At 40.4% G+C, this 22,017-nt stretch overlaps 3 protein-coding genes across 9 annotated transcripts in view; 1 reads left to right on the top strand and 2 right to left on the bottom strand.

Moving 5' to 3' along the window:
• Positions 1-5,103, bottom strand: part of kcnt2b (potassium sodium-activated channel subfamily T member 2b) — a 42,601-nt gene extending 37,498 nt beyond the window's left edge. The window contains exon 1 of the mRNA XM_005745378.1: positions 4,647-5,103. Coding sequence (XP_005745435.1) covers positions 4,647-4,735 — 89 coding nt within the window. The 5' untranslated portion in view covers positions 4,736-5,103. The remainder of the gene's footprint in view (positions 1-4,646) is intronic.
• Positions 5,104-6,192: 1,089 nt separating this feature from the next.
• On the bottom strand, positions 6,193-11,480 carry qtrt1 (queuine tRNA-ribosyltransferase 1). The gene is made up of 9 exons (XM_005745370.2): positions 11,117-11,480; positions 10,929-10,997; positions 10,678-10,816; positions 10,370-10,564; positions 8,715-8,853; positions 8,338-8,413; positions 8,130-8,239; positions 7,717-7,801; positions 6,193-7,011 (listed from the first exon to the last, which is right to left on the bottom strand). The coding sequence occupies exons 1-9, from the start codon at positions 11,393-11,395 to the stop codon at positions 6,859-6,861; spliced, it is 1,245 nt and encodes a 414-aa protein (XP_005745427.1). The 5' UTR covers positions 11,396-11,480; the 3' UTR covers positions 6,193-6,858.
• Positions 11,481-11,560: 80 nt separating this feature from the next.
• The window catches only part of dnm2a (dynamin 2a), a 33,220-nt gene continuing 22,763 nt past the window's right edge, over positions 11,561-22,017 (top strand). For 3 of the 7 annotated variants that reach the window (XM_013913908.1, XM_013913907.1, XM_005745371.2), the window contains exons 1-4: positions 11,562-12,066; positions 20,051-20,124; positions 20,345-20,494; positions 21,639-21,842. In XM_013913908.1, coding sequence (XP_013769362.1) covers positions 11,906-12,066; positions 20,051-20,124; positions 20,345-20,494; positions 21,639-21,842 — 589 coding nt within the window. In that variant the 5' untranslated portion in view covers positions 11,562-11,905. Of the gene's footprint in view, positions 12,067-20,050; positions 20,125-20,344; positions 20,495-21,638; positions 21,843-22,017 lie in introns of all 7 variants that reach the window. The other 4 variants (XM_005745377.1, XM_005745376.1, XM_005745373.2 and 1 more) reach the window with 2 other exon arrangements.

Here is a 22,017-nt window from a genome sequence, read left to right as displayed (position 1 = left end):
ATATATAGTCTCTGCCAATGGCAAACAGCTTATTATACTATTATCACTTGTTTTGTGTTATTTATTGGATTGGATGATTGAAGTCTGGAGAAACAAGGCATATTGGTAATTTAACAATTTCTTAATTTAAGAAACAGAGGCCTGAGTAGCATGTGGACGAATCATACACAGCCACAACAGCCTGGCACCGCCTTCTCATGCTGCTCACCAGCTTGGTCACACACTGATGTGGGATGGCATCCCATTCTTTAAAGAGTATTGTTCCAAGTCAGCCAGTGTTGGTGTGTTGGTCATTCTGGCATGAACAGCATGCCCAAGCTGATCCCACAACTGTTCAGAGTGATTGAGGTCAGACCTCCACGGAGGCCATTCCATCCTCTCCACTCCAAATTCTAGAGGTAGTTTCTAATAAATCCCGCTCAGCGTTTTATCAGTAAAGCTGCAACTTGGTGTTGAGGAACACCCGCTTGAAGCTGACACTAACTGACCGCTGTACCAGAATCCATGCTGACAGGTTCTGTATATATACATACATATATGCACACACATATATATGCGGGGTTGCTACAGTAACAAAAAAGAAACTAAAATGTGACTGTGATAAACTATGACACTGCAACTAAAATGAAATGTCTCTCATGTCTCTCACTCTGCCTTAGGTAACGTCTTCCCTGTTGTGCAGACAGCCTTGTCACAAAGAGAGCAGTGGCTCATGTTCAAAATATTGTTTACAGCAGAATTATGCTCAGACTGCCTATACACCCTGCTTTTCCCCCAATCATACCCTGTCATTTGTTCTAAAATAGTTCTGTGTTTGTACCACATGCAACCCATCCTGTTCTCCTATATTAATTAGTGTCATTTATGGAACACCTTTTTAATTAATAGAAATTAATTCATGAGACCTGATGCTTTAGTTTTATTAGCTCACTTCACTTTATGTTCCAAGCTTTCCATTAACAATTCAGACTCCCCCCCCCCCCTTCTCCCACTCACCCTGCCAATTACTTTCCATTAACAAAGTGTTTCTAAGTTCACTTTACATATTTTCCAGAAATAAATGTGCAGACACGTACAGGATTCATAAATGAGGTGATGAGCTCCCTCTTCACCTCCTTTCTCTCATCCAGGCATACATTTGATAGATATCACTTTTTCAAGTGACTGTTTATCATAAAAGCCATCTATTGCCAAGAGCCTGCTTTATGTCAGTTCTGGCTTGCGAGATACCCATGATGCATAATACATCTCTGATTCCACAGTTCTGGACAGAGATAGTCATCAGCTTTATAATCTGAGTTATGAAAGATATGAATGAACCTTACAGGGGCTCTAAATGACACACTAAAGGACTCTGGAATCCACCTTAGTGCCAAATCAAAGGACAGTAAAACTAACTGGAACATGAATATTGACAGTATTGATGGATCATGCGCCACGTTGGCCTTACTAGATTAAGACTTGACAGGAAGAATTAAGAGAGAAGAAAGGGGAATAGGGACACGAGGAGAAAGGAGAGCAGACTGAGACGGAGATTAAGCGAGAGAAGATGTGGAGGCGACAGCCAATAAGAAATTGTTTTAAGGACAAAAGCCTGTCATTTGTATGGTAATCCAGGACTCAGACATAAGCTCCCACTGAGGATTTCTATTGTGGAGCAGAGGAGACTGTTGTATTTAATTCACCTTTAAAACAAATTAATTATAGAAGTGGAGAAGTGTAATAGTTATGTGTGCTTCTATGCTGGCCATTTTAGCAACTTTGAGGGAAAAAAAGTACTGGTATTGCTCTGCAATACAGCAAAATGTACTTTCAAAATGTATAAAATATGTTAGAATAATAATGCATATCATTTTGGGTGAAAGAATCATAGCCTTTTGTAAATCTTTGATTAGTGATAACAACCATGCCATGAATTAATCAGTTACAGGACTCAATATCAAATTCATTTCAAGCAAAAACAAGACAGCTCCTTACTCTGGCAAAATCTGCCAGCCTGTAAAAGATCTGTATTTAATTGTTCAGTCATCTGGCATTTCCTCTAAACAGAAGCCTCTGACTCGCTGCCAAAAAAATATAAATGGTAACCATATAAACAGAAGAGTGGCAATAAAATGTTTTTACGTCTTCGCTCCCGACACAAATGACAAAATGACCCACATTTAATTATTGATCAGTCACCAGAAATAATCTTGATTTAGGTTTTGGAGTTATGGGAGCGATAGAGCTAACAATAATTGGCTGCGGCAAACAAAATTTCAACAGCCGACCCCCTATTCAAATTCTGTCTTGGACTTAATTCTTATCCCGTTTTATTCACTGCTTGTTCCAATTTGAGGAAAGAAAATGCAGCCACTGCTGAATTGTCAAGACAAAATCTGATATGTTTGCAGTTTAAGCCGAACATGAAGCGAACTGAAGGACCAGCAGGGGTAGACAAAAAAGGAGTCATGCACCACACCGATAAATGTATAGTCAGAAAGATCAGATCCCTGTGTGTGAAATTAATTATTAAATCGATTCCCATCTTTAAAAGCCTGCTAGAAATTCTTAACTTAAGGACCTTTTGGTGGCTACGGTAAAATCTATTCGACTGAGTTACAGGAGCAGTCTGGGGGGTGGCTACACGGTATTGAAGGCACTTCAATCAGAAACGAGAGGGATGGTGGAAATGTGAAATGAGGGAGATGTACGGACACACACAAATGCACACACGCAAACACACACTTAGAGCGATGCAAACAGAAGAGAGGAGGAAAGGGAAAGGCCAGCGGAGGGTGACAGAAGAGGGATTAAAGGGCTCAGTAATGCATGTTTTTCCAGAGCACACTGTACCATATGTGTCAAGGAGATAAGTTATGCATACTCACACTGACATTTTGATGTGAGAAAATATGTTGGAGTTAGGGGATGTAGTCATACTGTACAGAGCTATCTGTGCACCTGAGCCCAAGGGAAGTGTCTGCTTATTTATTTAGGGTGTTTGTGCAGAGGCTACTTCTATAGATTTATGGCCTACAGCAGGAAAACTCTGTCACTATCAATCATATTTCTCACTTTGCTCCCAATGAGGAACTGAGATCAGCATGCTGACCCTCCACTCGACTGCTCTTTCATTTTCATTTGTGTAAGTCGGCGTGCGGATGCTAAGAGAAATCTATGAAGCGTGGCAAAAACAGACATTGGAGGTATTTTTTGTTTACAAAAGCTCATTATCTAGGCAGTGGGTAAACAGCTAGTGCTTGTGTGTGTGCCAGACACTAGAGCTCTGACAAATGACAAAATAACATGCACAGTACACACACCATTAATCAGTACCTGCGTGTCTTCCAAGGCACTTAAAGGATATTCCTGAAACACCAATCAACATCATGTGTTTGCGAGTTATTACAGCACATCTGTGGCACCAGCATACACAGAGTCCTCTCCAACTGTCTCAGCAGCCCTTCCAACCAAATTATTCACATCCACACTTCAGCTGTGTATTAATTTGGCTTTTGAAAGATTCATTTTGGTTAAATTACCTACTGCATTGTCATTGAATGTTTTGTTTCCCCCCCTCTCCTATAGAAGATGAGGTATCTGACCTATAAAAGGGTCCTCGTGTCTCATAGACTTCTAAGAAACAAGCATCATAACCTCTCTAATCTGGTGACTGAGGTCACACTGCACTGAAACATTTGTCCTAGGGCAATAGCTGACAAATTACAGAAGGCTGGGAGCAGAGAGAACAGGCCTTTTTAGACTTTTTAGCTGTTCAGAATAAGAGCCCTAAGAGGTCAGGGCCACAGAAGACCAAACATGCAAGTTCTAAATCCAGGCAATGCTTAAATATTGACCGATCGTGTCCTCTGCGTTTTTAATAACAACTTTCCCCAATAATCTGTTTTGAAACACCCACACAAGCCCACACGTAAGGGTTTTTGGGCCTCAATTCCACATAGCAACAAGAAATACAGGCACGATGGAGGTTAAGCTTTTCCATTAGCCAGCATAATGAAATTGTAGAATTAAGCAATGCATATCATATATAGCACATCAAATCTACTGGAGAGTAAGCAAAGGTTAATTGCTAGTTACTGAGGGAGACCATTTGAAACTGCTTACCCAGGTGGCAGATGTTTCACTGTAAATCTCAGAAAAGAGGGCTTTAGGGAATACATAAAAAGGGAATAGCCCAGTGTGGGCATTCCTTGCTGTATTTGTTCTTTAATTCTTCTCATTTGAATTCAATCAAAGGATTATTTTGTAACACTTTATATGCGTAGATTTGCACAAACGCGCCTCTTGCACGAAAAGAAAACACAAAACAACAACTTAAGATTAAGGTGTCTTTTAAAATATGTTTTCTTCTATGCTTTCATATTGCCTGTATTGTCTTAACAGTATTATCACCAGTCGCCTCTGCGCACACAGGGAGACGAGAAAACCTGTTGCAGTAGCGCCCGTTAAACAGAACTGCAAAGCTGACCATAAAATTCTCCGAGACATTCATGCACCTGATCTGTTGAGATCAGAGTGATTTGATGGCGGTGCAAAAGAAATGAGTACTTTCTAGACACAGTGATATAATGTTCTGATGTTGTACTGATGCGCAACGGATTCGGTGCGCCGTGCGTAAACGCTACAAACAGCTGCATTCATACCTGTCGTCGCTCTGCCAGTCCCCGAGCAACAGGTCTCGGAACCGGTACCGAGGGGGCAGCGGGAGCACCTCCTTCTCCAGTTCGACCATGGTCCCCCTCCTCAAAACCCAGAGACAGAGACAAATACCACCGCAAACCGCACCTCCACAGCGAGGAGGTGATCTCCTCCAAAACCAACTCAGTTCCTCTTCCTTCTGCTATTCAGAACATAAATCAGTAACGAACACATTGATACACCTCATGGTACCGTATTCGTCCTTCTTCAGAAAAAAAGAAAAAAACATCTCTCTTCTCTGCTACCCGTCACAATGCAGCTCTACTTTTCTTCACACTGAGGCAACAGGTCGAAGACGTTCATCCGTCGGTGGGTAGGGGTGGCTCCACTTTTCTGTGACAGCTGGAGAGCAACTGGTTGTCTCTCTTTAACACCAGCATCCTCCCTGCCTGAGCTCCACATGGACGCACTGACTGCAAATGTGTAAAGAAACGTCGAGGAGAAGCTGTTGCCACTTTCCCCCCCTCCCCTTAGTCTAACCAAAATAAACATCGACAAAAACTGTGATTTTAATATTATTTTCAATTAGCAATAAGCTCTCTCTCCGTCCACATCTGCTCTACACTGTGAACGATAATGATCTCTGTAACCCACGATAATAATAATTAAACTGTTACACATACGCACACGTGATGCCCACAAATATCTACTGCACTGTAGAGACCAGCGCGGATCTCAGTCGTGAGTCTATTTCGGCGCTATAGTTTTCCACATTTTTCTTCAGTATTATTCTTTTCATAAATATCAGCTGTTGGTTGTTTTCAATCAGGAGACGTGTTTGTCATGTTGGGAATTGCTCTGCTTTAAAAATACATGAGAGCAATTTATTTAGCGCAAGGCTTTGGTCGTGCATATTCATTTCCAGACACTTAACACGATTCTACACGGCTTACCAAATGAGCTCTGAGTGCTGCTGCTCTCTTACTATGTATACATATGCTAAGTGTATTCAAAATACCCAATCAAAGCAGAAGATACAAAAAAACAAAACAACCCCCCCCACACACAATTAATCACAGACTTTAAATAAATAAATAAAATGGGAATCCAGGCCACCATTTGAATTCTGTATCGTCCCTTAATGGACATAATCAATACACATATGTAATTAAGGGGATAAAAGCTTGCAAACTTACCGCTTTACAGTTTCAATCAGTACTCAAACATCTGTGCTATATATTAGTCGGTCACACTTCACCTCTTAGGGGTTTAATCTTGTAGAAACTCTTGGTCACAACAGAAGAGGTGATGAAATTCAAATACGGTGCTTAAGAGGCCCGTTGACCCAAAGCCACAGACAACAGGTGTTATTCAAATTAACTTTCATGGATTAATATTGATAAAGCAGCCTCTCCGTGGGCTCCACACAAAACCAAAACGTCAAAAGGTTTACTGCCACCTAAGGTTGATTTGATCGATGTTGGGCTTGGATTGTAAGCATGTTGGCGTCAGTGCGTTTGTAAACTCAAATGACTCATCTAAATGTAAATGTTTGTTATTTTGCGCTTCCAGACAGGTTAACTTTATTCCCAATTAGGAAACTTGCACAAAGATATTCAGGTTGTCGTAAGCCTGCAGTAGTTGCATCCATTTCGCCCTCTGGTGGCCAATCAGGAAGCAATCTTCATTCATCTTTGCAAACAGCTGACAACAATTTGTCTGTTAAAATTAAAGTTAAAAGCTGAGAATATATACACGTCGACTATTACTCTGCCTTTGGTAAAAAGGGAAAAAAAAGGTACCTCTGTAATACACTTAGCCATTAAAACATTAAAGAGGTTGACAGGAAGGCAAAAATATTTAATTTCAAGTGGGTGAGCCTGGCTGTGTAGCCATGGTAACAACACAAAACTGTCTGCGGATATCAGAGGAAATAGTTCATGTGTTTCAAACCTCATTTAAACTGCATTCAGTCTAACATTACCATAATGTGTACTCTGAGGACAATCTGCAGAGGCTGCGTAAAGCAGCCTGTTGCAAGGGACAATCGGCTTTATTCCAGTAGATCAAAAGCCATTCTCCTCACCGCCAACAAAACAAGCAATTCATATACAAATACAGACAAAGAGTAGAAAACAATCAGCCATAAAAAAAGTCATTTAAAACAATATAAAATCTGTCAGTTGAGATGAATAGCAAACAGTCATCTCCCAGCTTCTAGTCCAAAGTAACGTTAACAGAAGCTAAAGCATCCACAGCCCAGCTGGGGTACTGGTCACCAGAAGGAAACAGTCGCTTCATGAACGTCCGTATGAACTCAGGGAAGCGGCCTTCCACAATGCTCTCTCTCACAGAGCGCATCAGCGTGAGCTGCAAAGACAAATGATTGATGAACTGAGGAAAAATAATGCGATTCTTATTGATCTGCAGTGGGAAATGATCTTCTGCTGTGCACAAGGTCAGCTACAGGTCAGTGTCCTCTGAGGTAGTATGTTAATGTTTTGCAGCGATCCATTAAAAAGTTAATGAGGCATTAACCATCAACCATCACTCCTGGACACTCCAGAACCACCATACAAGTGGCTTAAAAAGAAAAAAAAAAGAACCAGCAAACAAATAGGATGCGTAATCAATTGGATTATATTGGTTACGATTTCCTAACACCCATTTTGGCGACATATCTGTAAGAATATTTGGCTTTTTGTGCTTCTGATTATGTCAATGCAACAAAACGAGTTGTGCCCCTGCCATACAAACCATACTGAAGGATTTAATAGCCATCACTGAGAGAAGGGCATTGTCATGTCACATAAATTTGAAAAGATAGACATTTTTCTTCATATTTCTGCCAGAGAAATTCAACTTTCAAACATACTGTGAAAAATATGTCGCACTTCAAGCTTATTGACTGAAGATGACAGATACAGGAGAATAATAAACTGATTAATCGTCAGATTTATTCCATGCATGTGCCTTTTTAGTATGTCGCCTGCTTTGAAGCACATGAGAAAACTGTCAGAATAAAATAAAGAAACCTGTACTTTGTCAGTCATAGAAGATTTTGTTCGAACTGACCTGGTAGGCAATGTTGTGGATAGTGATGTGATGCATGGCTGCAGTGTCACTCTTAAACAGAGCATGCAGGTAAGCTCGACTGTGCCTGAAAGAGGAAATGCAGACATTATTTACATTATTTAAGTGCTGAATAAACCCCCCGCCTACCCAGATTTTGAGCTTCCTCCTTTCACAGAACACTCTGCTTTTGTCTGCAGGACATTTTTGACCAAGTGATGCCAAAGGACTTATTTTTGCTAGTCTTCAAAGATGTTATTATCTAGATTTAATTTTCTCAAAATAAATAAATATAAAATGAAAACAGGTAGAATAAGAGCCAGCTGGCTAAATGGGCTGTTCTAGGGCACTAAAAAGAACTTTCTAGGCTTCAATTTCTGTCACAGTAAAGAAAATGCTTTGGCAAACTGACTTACTTCTTGCAGGTAGGACACTGGCAGTCTGGGTCTATGGGCTGGAAATCTTTGGCATACTGCTTATGTTTCACTTGGAGAGTTCCCCAGGGCACCAAGGCAGAGCCAAACCTCTGAGAGAAAAGAACCATGACTGTCAGAACAGAATGAAATACATCTGAAGTCAGTTGTGGATCCTAATGCGATTTCTCAGAAGGTAAAGACGGATTACCGCAGTGCGTGTTGGGAAAACGCAGTCAAACATATCACATCCCAGGGCGACGCATACCACCAGATCCACAGCATACCTACAACACATGACCATGTGAATTTATTACGTGGTTAAATGTACCACAGCCAATATTCAATTACATTTTATTTAATCACAACAGCCGTCGCCTCAAGGCACTTTATATGGTAAGGTAGACCCTGCAATATTACATACAGAGAAAAACCCAACAATCATATGACCCCCTATGAGTAAGCACTTTGGCAACAGTGGGAAGGAAAAACTCCCTTTTAACAGGAAGAAACCTCTGGCAGAACCAGGCTCAGGAGGTAAACAACCAGGTTCTCATGATGGATTTCAGTGAAAACCAGTAAACATACCCTACACCCATGAGATAGCGGGGTTTTTCCCGAGGCAGGTGATCAGTGCTTAGTGTCACCATCCGCCAGAAGTCATCCTTCTCTTCTCCTCCACTCAGTCCGCCAATGGCAAAACCAGGAACATCACGCTTAGTCATTTCTACAGGAAGAAGAAACAATATCTTAAGTGAAAGTCTGATCCCTTATCTTGAATTCTGATGCCCTTTCCAAACTGCATGGCCCTTTAAGTAACTCGGATTAGTTCCTCACCACGCCCTGATATCTTTGATTCACATAAGCTTCCTCAATAGACTGAAACATGTAAACTTTTTAGTTAATGCTGCCACTTTCCCACTTACTGAAATAAGTGTAAGAGGAAAAAGTGATCAAGGCATTTTAGCATGTATTCAGCCTTCATAAATACGATGAAATTATTCAGCTTGATTTTCAATATCGGTACATGAAGAAAGTGAAAGAGCAAGATTAGTTAATGGAGACCCACTCATATTAATTGCCTGTTAAGCACATTATAGATCTAGTGGTCATCAGCATGTAAGTCCATGGAAAAAAAGAAAATAAAATCCAGTAAGTGCCTCCCACCTGCGCTCCTTAGAAGCAACAGATTTCCTTGTTAAAAAAAAAAAAAACTTGGTATGTGTTATGAAGCTATTCCAAAAGAAATGTTTTCCCAGTTTTTAGGTTCTTAAAGTACATATTGGTGGATATACTGTTTTTTAAGACATTAGAAAATTTGACAAAGAATAAATCATGGCTAGAAAATGGTATCAAAATTTAGGTAAATATATTTGCTGTAACTTGTTTTGACCAGACACCCAACTCATGTATTAATATAACCCTGTGCAGTTTACACAAATGTGCTTTTTTTGATGTTTTCTCCAGTGAATTATTAGAAAACATAAAAAACCCAGGGTACCAAGATTAACTTGATTAACAAGAATATTAACAACATATTAACTGGTGACGCTGTGGTGTTGAAACTGTTATGTCTCTCTGATATTGATGCTCAAATGCAGGTTATAAAAAAACAAGCTGAAAAAAGTTGAGATTTGATTTTGACTTCTGACATTTGAATGGGTGTAAAATTAATTTTTTTTAAAACACAGCCCAAGTGTTTTTTCAGCCCGGAGAATTTAATGTGACTATATTCTGCATTTAAGTTATTTCAGCTCTAAAATGCTGGAAAAATACAGTGAATAGTGCCACGAAAAGTGCCAAATTTTAGCCCACCCCACGTATGTCTAATATGGCTTTGTTTTCTTCGAGAAGCTGTAACTCAGCACATATCCTCTGCAGCACATGTAGCAAAGGGCACATCAGCTGAGCAGACAGTGGTGAGGATGCATCAGTATCTTCACAGTTCACTGATAGTTTGTGATAAACAAAACTAATAATTCCCCCACTTTAACCTAACTTACATACTGTCTGAATATATAAGATAGTACCATCAAAAAGCAAGAACATTTCCCTGTGTGCTTTTCTTCCAGCATGCCTGCCAATTTTAGATCAATCCGATCACAAGCGGGGGATCTTAAAGGACTTAACAGTCAAATTTCAGCCTTTATATCAATGTGGGTTTGTAAAGCACATCAGCCAAAATATATTTATCATTAAAGGAATCTCAGTGTCAGCATCAGCCTGTTTGTTTGTTTTTTTACCATCTAGACAGGCCTTGCGCAGCTCTGCATTCAATCCTCCCTGAATGATGGCAAAGAGGTTTTGTTTGTCTCGATTTTTATTGGCTGCTATACAGCGGTCCAGCCAGCGAACGGATCTATGCATGGCCTCTTCTACCCGTGGTCCTGTCACAGTACTGCTGACCACGTCATCCAGCTGCATCATGATGTCTGACCCTGGAAGAACACAAAGAAACATGGAGGTGCTGTCCGTCAGCCACAGAAATACTGACGAAAGCTTAGAGTATCTGCTGGTTAATGCTGAGTCAGTTATTTTACTCCTTGCTGACCCAGACTGTTCTGTATGCTGATAGACTTCTCAGGACTTAGTAAGATTTCTTTGCCGTCGTAGGGGGACCTGAACTTGACTCCTTCCTCCGTAACTTCGGAGAGCTCGACGAGAGACACCATCTGAAACCCTCCACTGTCCTGTGAGCAAAGAAAAAGGAACACGTGGTTTTTAAGACAAAAGTTTCCAGTCACATGTTGTACTTTTATTTGTCATCCACGTATGACAAATAAAATGTGAAGTTAAACTCACAGTTAAAAGATTTCTCTTCCAGTTCATGAACCCATGCAAACCATTGGCTTTCTCAATCAAATCGGGACCCTTTAGGCAGCAGAAAAGACATTTACACAAGAAAACTGACATGAAATCGTCAACAAATGGTTTATGCCCAGTAACACACGAGATAAAAATTACATTTGCGTCATAGCAAACCTGCATACCGGTCTCATTCCAAGGTGGTATGTGTTTCCAAGGCAAATCCGACATCCCAGATCTTCAAGCTGATCCACAGTGATTCCCTTCAGGGTCCCCTGAGTCCCGACGGGCATAAAAACCGGGGTGCTAACGGTGCTATGCGGCAGTATTAGATCACAGGCTCTCGCTTTAGTTACTGGGCATTCAGCAACAATTCGCAAAGAGAGAGGAGACAAAGCTTTCTTTAGGGACATGTTGTTCTCTATAGTTTCTGTATTAGCCCCACACTCTATGGGGGCAGCCATGTTTTACCGATCACGTGACATGAACGGACCTCCAACTGACGATCGTGACGACCAATTAGAAATTAATTATCTGATTCGAGCGTTAAGACGTCCAATCAAAACGAATTTTGGTGAAGCGGCAGCAACATTAGCCAATAAACCGCTTTTATTTGTGCAAGAGAGGCGGGGCTATAGTAACCGGCACCGATAGGATGTCATCTTCTGTGACCGGATGGTGTTTGTGTAGAGGAAGTTTTGCTTGCGAGTTTTCCGTCCGTTTCGACTGCCTGTGTATTTAGTTGAGGCGTTTTGTTATTATGCGATATGATATTGGTGTGAACTGCATTACTGGGAAGCGCACAAGTATTCAAAAAGTGAATAAAAGCCCGAGCTGAAGAGGCGGGGTTTTAGTACTCTAGAGTAACCCGAGAGCACCTTGCTGCTAAGCTAACGTTACTGAGCTCGCTAGCGCGGCTAGCATTAGCCTCTGGTCTGTGTTGAATTGAAGGGGCTCTTCAAGCTCACGAAGCCATGGGGAACCGGGGCATGGAAGACCTGATTCCCCTCATCAACAAGCTTCAAGACGCATTCAGCTCCATTGGCCAGAGTTGTCATTTAGACCTTCCTCAGATCGCGGTGGTCGGTGGGCAGAGCGCTGGAAAAAGCTCGGTTTTGGAGAATTTCGTTGGCAGGTAAGTGATAATAGTTAAATGAGCTAGTGTAGTGTTACGCCCTTCTAACAGGCCATGCTTGGTACGTTGTCAAACAGCCCGTTTTTTGGTCTGGGAGGTACGGTACTTTTGGAAATGCCAGTCGCATAAAGCTAAGCTAACGTCACTTTTCCAGAACGTAACGTCAATATTGATTTACGCACTTGCGCTGTAGATTCAACAACTTCAGATACATACTGTTCTTGTGTATTTATGTAGTGTGATATTTGTGTTACGATCTTAAAAAGAAGCTTACTTTTTCTCTCTTTTCTTTACTTCATACAATTTTTTTTTCAACTCGATTGGACCACCAACTGTTGTCTTGCATTTGTTGATAAATTCGTTTGTCCTGCCCAATATGTTTTAATATGATTAACGGCTTGTTCTGGGTTGCCATTTTTTCAATAGACCTTAGTGCACGTAATCTTTCCTGTAATCTATCTTAATGGGCTTTTCCCCTTTTTGTTCTCATATTGATAACTACAGGCCACACCCTGAGAGTCCTACAGAATTTACATTACCAACAAATTTAAAAGCTGGAGGGATGACTGTTTGTTTTACAAGGGAGGGAGTTTTATTGGATGGTAACTGGCAAGGTGTATGGAATAAAAGGGGTATCGCAGTGTAGGCAGAAAGTCACCTGACTTGTATTTTTACAGCTACTTTATTGCATTTTGACACAAAACTTTGACCTCAAAGCAGACTGTCTCTCTTCACAGTACTGACATTTCCTCAACATAGCAGACATAACTTCCCTTACCAGCTTCCTCTTTTGTTTCTGTTTTTGGCCAACGTTTAGGAATTATAGAAACAGACTTGACATCACTGTTTTTTGAGATGCATTGCTTTTAATCTACGGTCCTCCTTACCAGACTGGCTCTATCATTGTCATCAGGCTGGTCTTGTTGTTGTCGCCTGCAACAGCAGTGAGTGAGATCACCCTGCAGTAAAAAGAAACATAACAAGTTTGCTCTGTAGTAGCTTGTTTAACAGGATTTCACCTCCTTTGAGAGACAATCAGTGTGTAGCCCAACCCACACACGTATGCAGGCTGGTCGGCAGACTGGAGAAGGCACATTGGCTATCAAGATGGCATGCACATAGACTTTTGTTTATAAAAACGGAGACAAGAGCATGTTGTAACTACTCTCGGGCAAGAACATGCATGCAGATTAGACTTCCACTCAGTGTGCAGTAATTCGGATGAGTGGGACTTTGTGCTGGGAGAACACTCGACACAAATTCGCAGCAATTAACTTGAGACATTTCATGGTGACCTTGATTTGCTATCGTGCTGGTTTTCCAATTTATGCGTGTTTACAGGGCAAACATACATCCATGTGCTGACAAATTATTGTAGCATTGTAGGCTGTTCACTTTCATGTACCTTTCATAAGGTGTGCTTAATATTGAAAAGAACACCATTTACTCTGTTTGCATGTTGATGCTGAGCGGGTGAATTTAATGAGGGTTGACCAGGTGAAACAATCTTACTTCAACCTCGAAGCACGGATCTTGGAATTTGTTCCCTCCATTGGGCATTTTGACATGTAACAGTTGTTTCTTGATTTTTAAAATGACACCTAAAACACAACCATATGAGGACTAATGATTATCCAATTAGTGCTGTGTACAGGATTAGTGCCACTGTGAGCCACACACCACAATTGGGATGCTAACACTGGGTTGTTTTTGGCACCTGTGAGGCATGGCTACTGGAAACAAATGGAGGAACATGTTGAATTGTTTTTTAACTTCACTTGTAAAACCCTTGCTAAACCTGTATGTTGGCAAAGCTACGTATAGGTGTCCTGAGATTCAAACAGATCAGTGGTTGATTTGGGGAAAATTTAATTTCCTTCTGCTGTGCAGATCATTTAGAGTAGTAAAATAAGTCAGGCTAGGCACACTTTAGGAGTTGCTGTACACTGCTAAAGCATTGGGCAAACTCATGAGTCATTGTTGACTAAAAGGTTTGTTTGAACCGATACCTAAACCTTGTACCATGTGTTCTACTCATTAAAAAAAAAAAAAAAAAAAAATTCAAAGCAGATGAAAATGATGCGTGTAATGGTGTTGTGGAAAACTTCATTTGCAATTCTCTGTGGTTTCGCCTTTTTTTTTTTTTTTTGTGGTGTTCTTTTTTCTTTTCACCATGAGTACTGAGCTTCTGTTACACTCGGTAATGGCTGATCTGTAATTTCCCCAGTGACTGAGATCTTTTCTTTGGTGAGGTACATGTTGTGTGTAAAAGGCTGGCTTCATCTCTGTGTCCTATGGGATGAAAATAATCCCTCTGTTTGTTTTTTTTTGTTTGTTTGTTTTTTTCTCCCCCTTTTGACATACCAGCAACAATAGAAACAGTGTCACTTATTGCTGGGAAAACAACTGGGACAATGGAGTGATGATTCTGCCACAGACTGTAAAAGCTGCTCGCTTTCTCTCTCTCACCTGAACTTCATGCTGATGTCATGATCCACAGGTGCCAAGTGACCTCACCGCCTCACTGTTAATTTAGCAAATGTTTGACTGCCACAAAAAGCACGTCGGATGCTGCTTGGTTTCTGCTTTAGATTTCCTGGTTTCACTGGAGAGGGAAAACGTTGGGCTGGTTTTGGGATCATGTGACCTAACTTGCTATTCTTTTGGCCTCTGCTTTCAACAGCATTAGTGTGAAAGACAAATATGTTTTGCGTGGTTGATCCACATTCTTGCTGGGGAGAAGTTTGTTTAATAAATTAGCTTGTGTTTCAGTCTGTTGGTACGCATCTAATCTTATTACATTATCCACCCAGCCAACTTAATGAGTGACCTCAGGTTTTACTGCAACACTGACTTGATTGACTAAATAAATATTTACAATAGTCTGTATTGCTTTGAGTTAATTTACTGGTCCTTACCAGAAGATATACTAAGGTATTACAAAGAAAAAAGTCATCTGTGTAGTTAAGAACTATCTTGAATAATAAGCAAATTTTCTTTCTGTGTGTGTTACTCTACTGAAATGTTTATGAACCAGTGCAAGTATTTTCAGTTCAGAGAAGCTGATCACACCCATGTCTCTATTTTGGCTTTGGTGTGTTGTGATTTCATTGTATCAGTTGGGCGCAAAGACGTCATATCTTGTAGTGCAAGCTGGCCTGGGCGGAGGTTATTATCAGATCTGTGGCAACTACGCTGCAAAAGCAGACTTTTTTTTTTTTAAAGTGTTTGATCAGTTAAGTTTAAAGGGGACCTATTATGCTCACTAGAATAGAATGGCTTTGTTGTTATCTCCTTTTGTGCAGCTCTTCATTTCAGCCGCCATCTGAAACAAGCTACTTTAGCTCTATCTTCAAGGACTTCCTTCCTTTGAACTGACTTTCTTCTGATTAGCTACCCCTTCACAAATAGCAAATTTGGATACCAAGCAACTATATCCTGTACACGTCACAAACACCCAAGAATAGGTGAAACTGTCAGAAACTCTCTGAAGCTTAGAACTTTGTCTTGATCTGATAAAATATTTTAAACATTGCTCTGCTTTGATTTCATGGCACATTTATCAAAATATGACCATGTTGACATAAAACCTATTCACTCAAGGTTGATGGTCAAGCTTTGCTGTCCTTTCTGCAAGTACTCTGGCATGATGGCGGGAATTATTGAGCAATTCAAGCAGAAGTATGGATGCTTTTGTGTAGTGCAGTCAAAGAAGAAGGAGCACACTCAGTTGAGTGGCAGAGAGTGAAGGGATTTTCCACTAAGCAGTTGGATTTTGGTAGTGCTTCAGGAGACTTTGCTGCCTGGCAATGGCTCTTCGTGCTCTCATTGACAAACTGCGGAGCGGGAATGTGGATTGCCATAATTATATGTTCATAGCCACTCCAGAGACCTCCTGAAGTCCCACCAAACCACAAACACATTTTTTTTGTGTGCTATGCCCTCCTGGGAGGACTTGCTGTGACTTTAGCATTTTTCATTTCTGTTTGTATGCTTGAAAAGGAGACTTTGTAGCCCTGTATAGGCATGAGGAGAAGGAGGACAGGGTTGCTCTGCCTGTTTGTAAGGGGCAGAGGGTATAGGGGCTGGCAGGCAGGGGGAGGGGAGTTGGCTCTCATTCTCTCCCTTCCCTAGTCTCTCTTGATTTTGCTTTCTCTTGTGTTCAAATGAAGGGAGGGCAGCGCATGGATTGATGCTCTTTGCTTGGCAATGCATAATGCATCAAATGATACACAAGCTGCTCAGCCTCTTCTATCATTTACAGCGCATCAATAATGGAACCCTGGCCTCTTGCTTCTTTTCAATATGTCACTGCAGTTTATCCAATTCTGTCTGCGCAGACTGACTGGCTCAATTCTGTCCTTGCTGTATGTCTCCTCAAAAGAGCACTTTGAACCAAACATTATCGGCACTTTATTTTATTGCTGTGGATCTTTTACCAGTGACCACTTGTAGAGACCGTAAGATGGGATTTCACTACAGAGAAGTCAGTGGAGAGTATCCTTTACCACCAATGCTTGCTGGCTTCCCTAGACAACTTCTTCATACCATTTTCCACATCTGATCTAATCTTGTCACACCTGAAATGCACAAAGTGGCTTTCTTCTTTTTCTGTCTCCTCCTTTTTTTTTTCTCTTTCTCTAAATCTGATCCACAGCTTTCTGCCTTACACAGCACCAGTGCTGAACCACTGACCTGTGGATTTTTGCTGACCCCTGGTCAACTGGTGAGAAGGTTCGGGATATTCCCCACTGTTTGATCACAGTCTAGGCCTAACAAGCAGTGAGTAGTATGGAAGCTCCCCTCTTTTATCCTGTGGGTGACACATTGCTTTCATCCACAGGGCCCTTAGACATGTAGGCCTGGTAATGAGAAGAAAAAGAGGATGTGGGTTAGTGACGCACTCATCACTTCTAGCAGTATTCCTGGCCTGGGAATACTGATTACCACCAGATGTAGTATGTTTGTAGGGCAGCAGACTTGACATTCAAAATTTATACGGGTCTGCAGAAAACTGGGTGGAGGCGTTTATCTGAAGGCTGACTAAGCAGGGTTATCCATGTGGTTAAAAATTCCATAGGTACTCTGTCACTTTAAGAGGAACAAAAAAGGTAACTGAGTAACTTCTCATTGTTTCCTATAAGCTTGGTGTCTCAGTTGTGCACTGTTGCACCCGTTGTTTGTTTGCTGTCATCTAAAGCTTATGCACTGCATTACATTTTGCAGTTGGCATGATGAAAGCCAGTTGTAGGTGCACCTATTCAACCTATTCTCCGACCTGGGGCCTAGTGTGGGAAAAGCATTACATGTTGCTGGCATTGACACAAAATCTAACAGCTGCTAGCTGAAACTGTAGGCCGGAGATCTGAATCTGATAATGGCTTGTTTTTCAAGTGGTTTACAGATAGTGAAACTACATTTATGTTACTCAGTCGAAATTTTGAACAGGATGTTATGTTCCATAGTGTGAGATGTGCTTTTCTTCATTTGTCAAAAAACTGCACATCCAAAGCCAACATTTGTAAGACCCTAACAAACAAAAATCATTATTTCATGGTTACAACTTGTGATGATGTTCAGTTAAAATCAATACAATGAAGTTTAACGTCTGCAGTTGTTGTCCCTTGCCGTGTTCATATTTAGGAAGCCCATGCAATGGTGACTTATTTGTTGATAGTTTTGTGTTTGGCATCTACCATAACAGATTTACAGGATTTAATGTTAAAGACAAAACAAAAATAGAATGGCTCTCATCTCTTTAACTCACTTTCAAAGAAGGCCCAAAAGTGCATAAAGACAACCAAAAGACAAGCCATTTGGCCTGCTTTGAACATCACTGACACTTTGTGGAGTTATCCAAGTGGCTGTAGAAAGTGGTAATGGTGGACTTAAAGGCAGCCTTGTGTAAATGTGTTATATTCATGTAGATAAACCAGCAGAAGAAAGGGACTGACTCCAGACAAGGTGTTTTGCTATGTTACAAAACACAAACTCCAGACATTTTATATACACAAGCTATGTAGCACACTAAAAGCGAAAAACACAAGACAGAATAACATAAGACATCATTACAGAGGAAAAAAGTCGAAACTCAAAGTTGCCTCCTCAGCTTTGCTGCCACACATCTTCTCCCCTGGAATTGAAGTAAGCTTTTGGATAATCATAACAACACTGAATTTGCTTTAGCTGTAATACAGATAAATGCACCGCCTATGCACATCTTCAAGCTGAGCTTTAAACATAAAAGAAACATACAACAGAAGTGAAAAGATTTTCTTGTTACACCCAAAAGTTTCAAGACACGGCTGGAAGCATTATACACAAGTTTAAATGTTACAGGAGGAAACTTTTCTCGATGTTGAAGAAAAGGCAAAACTATTTGGTGAGGAGAAGAATAAATGTATTCCAAAATTGCTGAACTATTGATACAGATGATAAGTTGCATAATTTTATTGAACCTACAACTGCATTCAGTAAACCACACAACTCTCTGTGGGTATCTGGCGTGGTCTGTGTCATAGGGCTGAGCTAGTCGATTCATATTTATTTTTATCATTTATTTATTTATTTTTAAATTCAGTCTTTCAGCCTATTCATCTGCTTTGAGAGGGATCGAGGTTCCACAGTTACGAACTCCATGAAAATTAAAGATTTAGCTATAAAGCCTGTCCATCTGTGCTTGGTCTTGGGGCTTGTGTGATATCTCAGCAGGAGACCTGCTGGTGGTCTTGTCAAGACTGGCTTCCCTGCCATCACACTTTCAGACATTTAGAGTGGCGCCTGTCCACCTTTGGTTTTAAAAGTATTAATGCTAGTCGTGAAGCTTTTAATGCACTTACTTCAGGGTAATTTGTTTTTGACAAGTCAAGTAATGGTATCTTCTCTTAATCCAGTCTCTTTATCCGTTTTGTACTCTGCCACGCTCTATTCAATTTTTATCTTCCGAATCGGTGCTATTTCTAAGTGGAGCATCAAGGTTTTAGTTAATCTTTTCATAAAATATGAATCCCATCACTAGAGTGTTTTTCCAGGTTTTACAGGCTGAATATTTCTGACTGAAACTGTAGTCATATTTTTCTCTTTTCAGACAACAAATTTTAAATTGTAGCCCATGAACTCGACAATCTAATTAGAAATTTCTCCAAAGCTGTTGTGCTTCAGTGATAAAACATTGTTTCCTGTGTTACAATAAAAGCTTAGCTGGTTATTGGTCGATGCTGGCATTTAAAAATATTACAAAGAAAGTTGGGGACTCAAAGTTGTGTTCTTAGCCTAATTGCGACATAGTGACTCAAAGCTTTTGAAAACCTCCGTTTACTGAGGACACACTGAAGCCTTTGTGAGGCTTTACTGGTTTAATGTGTGCTTCCTCTTTGTCTAGTTTTTTTTTTCTGTTTTTCTTTTTTAAGATATTGCATAAAATATTAGTTAAACTGTTTGCAAACCATTGAACTGTGAATCGCAAATGCATTTAAAGCGCTAAGATAAGCACAGGTGCCTTCATTGTGTTCTAAGGATCACTGTCTGTGGACGTCCTGGGGGATCTGTTCTTAGATGGCATTATAATTACACGCTGTTTGGTTCATTATGAAAGGAGATCCATAAATTGAAAAATGAAGTTGTTGTAAGCCATTGCAGATATGACCATAAATTCTATTTTAGGGTGCATTTTGCTCATACTAGCAGCAGTGGGTGTGCCTGTATTGGTCTGTCTTGCTGTAATGATGAGAGAAAATGACTTTGTCACATTTAATTTGTTGTGAGTGAAGTTGGAGGCGTGAAATTCTCCTGTGCCCATCAATTTACCAGAGGCCAAACAGTGGGGAAATGGACATTGAGTGCAGTAAAGAATTGATGTAACTTTTTCTTTCTTCCTGTCTCTTTCTTTTCATCTTGATTGCTTGTATTATGTCTTTTGTGTCACCTTTACAAAGTATCTGGTGTTTATTTTTTTATTTTTTTTCTCTCTGTCTCTTTCACTCAGGGACTTCCTTCCACGTGGCTCAGGCATTGTGACCCGCAGACCTCTCATTTTGCAGCTGATCAACAATAAAGCAGGTGAGTATGTCAGTCCTGTACACAGCCACATCCCAATCTCCTTTTGTAGCTGCCCTGCATATGGCCTCTCGGTCACAATGCCTCAAGCTAGGCACACTGTCTTCTATTTGCTGCTTTCATCCATTTAATATTTTCTCTCTCGCTCTCCCTTTCCTTTTTGTTCCCTTTGTCCTCTGTCTCCCCATCTCCCTTGTAAACGTTACCCTGTCACTGTGTGTAGAATATGCTGAATTCTTGCACTGCAAAGGAAAGAAGTTTGTGGATTTTGATGAAGTGCGGGCAGAAATTGAGGCAGAGACCGACAGGATAACAGGCTCCAACAAAGGCATCTCTCCTATCCCAATTAACCTGAGGGTGTACTCCCCACACGGTAATGGACACAAGTCTTTTTGAAACTTTAATCACAAAGTCCAGAAAATCATTTTTTAAAACTCTTTGCTCTCATGTACATATTAAGACCATTACCCCCCACACCCTTTTTTTTTCTAAGCCATTGCAGATACGACCATAAATTCTATTTCAGGGTGCATTTTGCTCATACTGTGAGTGTGAATGTTAATCCTCTGTTTCTCTTTAAAACTGATCATTGTTTTAGGACAGTACTGTCTGATAGGTTAATTTATTTATACAGCACACTTTTGAACTTTACAAATTAGCTTTCCAAAGGTCATTCTCTTATTGCTGGATGGTTCTTATAATAAAAGCCTTTGGGTCAGCTGTAGAAAGAAATAAAAGTCACTGTTGCATCCATGTGAATGATAAGCCATGTTAATGTAAATAACAAAATGTAAAGTAAAGCTGCAGGGCCATTGCAACTTTGCATGCTGAGATGGTGTGCTATAATCAGGGAATGCTGCAGCAATTTCCTGCATGCATGTAGATGTTTTCAGGGCTGTCAAGTTACAGATCACTTCTTGTGCCTCTAGTTGGTAATGGACACACCAATTATATGTCATGTTGCCCTTTATCATGTGTAGAACCCACAATGAAAATATCATGTAGATTGAATGATCTTTTGCACATAATGTCTGTTCTTGTTACCGGTACATGATGCTCTGACTGTGGCCTGGCATTGGCATTTAGTTGTATTTATGCGTGGAGTCTTATCAAGAATGCCAAGTGTGGAGCAGATTGGACAGTGTGCATTTGAGTTGGTTACTAAATGGCACTAAAATTTACTCTTGACTTCAAAATGGTGGATATTCTTTTTGGTTTAGGACTTGCCTACAATTTTATCTGTACTTAATGTGTGACGTGTTTACCAAACCCTTAAAATAATACAGAATTAAGAATTTTTAAAACGTGTCACAGGCCTAACTAGTATTAATAAATAGAACTGACCCAGTGTCAGTGCTCAGTCCTAATGAACTTAAAAATAACACCTTACTTGAGCAAACAATGATATGTATGGGTGTTTCCTATTTTCCATTCAAGAAACCTGATTATCTACTTTAATTCATCTGAAAAAAAAAGTGTTTAGGATTTATGTTGACTTCTGTCCTTCTATGACTCAGTGCTGAACCTGACGCTGATTGACCTCCCGGGAATGACTAAGGTTGCTGTAGGAGATCAGCCACAAGACATAGAGCACCAGATCAGGGATATGCTGTTGCAATTCATTACCAAGGAAAGCTGTCTGATCCTGGCAGTCACTCCTGCCAACACTGATCTGGCCAACTCTGATGCTTTGAAGATTGCAAAGGAGGTGGACCCACAGGGTAAGCGTGCATCTTTGTAGTAGTCTAACATTCAAAGAGCAGGCCTCCAAACCCAAAGTTTTAATTAATACACTTTAACATTGCATGTTATGATGCCTATTACCTTACCTTTAATCTGCTACTCCTGTTTCATCTGCACTTTAGTGTGGAGCAAGTCTCCACATCTTATTTTTTC

Source organism: Pundamilia nyererei, unplaced genomic scaffold (assembly GCF_000239375.1).
Source record: "Pundamilia nyererei isolate P.nyererei 1_Seehausen unplaced genomic scaffold, PunNye1.0 scaffold00158, whole genome shotgun sequence".
Lineage (NCBI taxonomy): Eukaryota > Metazoa > Chordata > Actinopteri > Cichliformes > Cichlidae > Pundamilia > Pundamilia nyererei.
Note: the sequence above shows the minus strand (reverse complement) of the source record. Positions and strands in the feature narration are given on the sequence as shown.

What these genes read in the sequence shown, in the direction of transcription:
- qtrt1 (XM_005745370.2), bottom strand. Translation starts at nt 11,395, where the DNA reads ATGGCTGCCCCCATAGAGTGTGGGGCTAATACAGAAACTATAGAGAAC. An exon ending in CAGCATACAGAACAGTCTGG is followed by an intron (nt 10,565 to 10,677) that starts GTCAGCAAGGAG and finishes GTGTTCTTCCAG; the next exon opens with GGTCAGACATCATGATGCAG. An exon ending in GCGCAAGGCCTGTCTAGATG is followed by an intron (nt 8,854 to 10,369) that starts GTAAAAAAACAA and finishes TTCTTCCTGTAG; the next exon opens with AAATGACTAAGCGTGATGTT.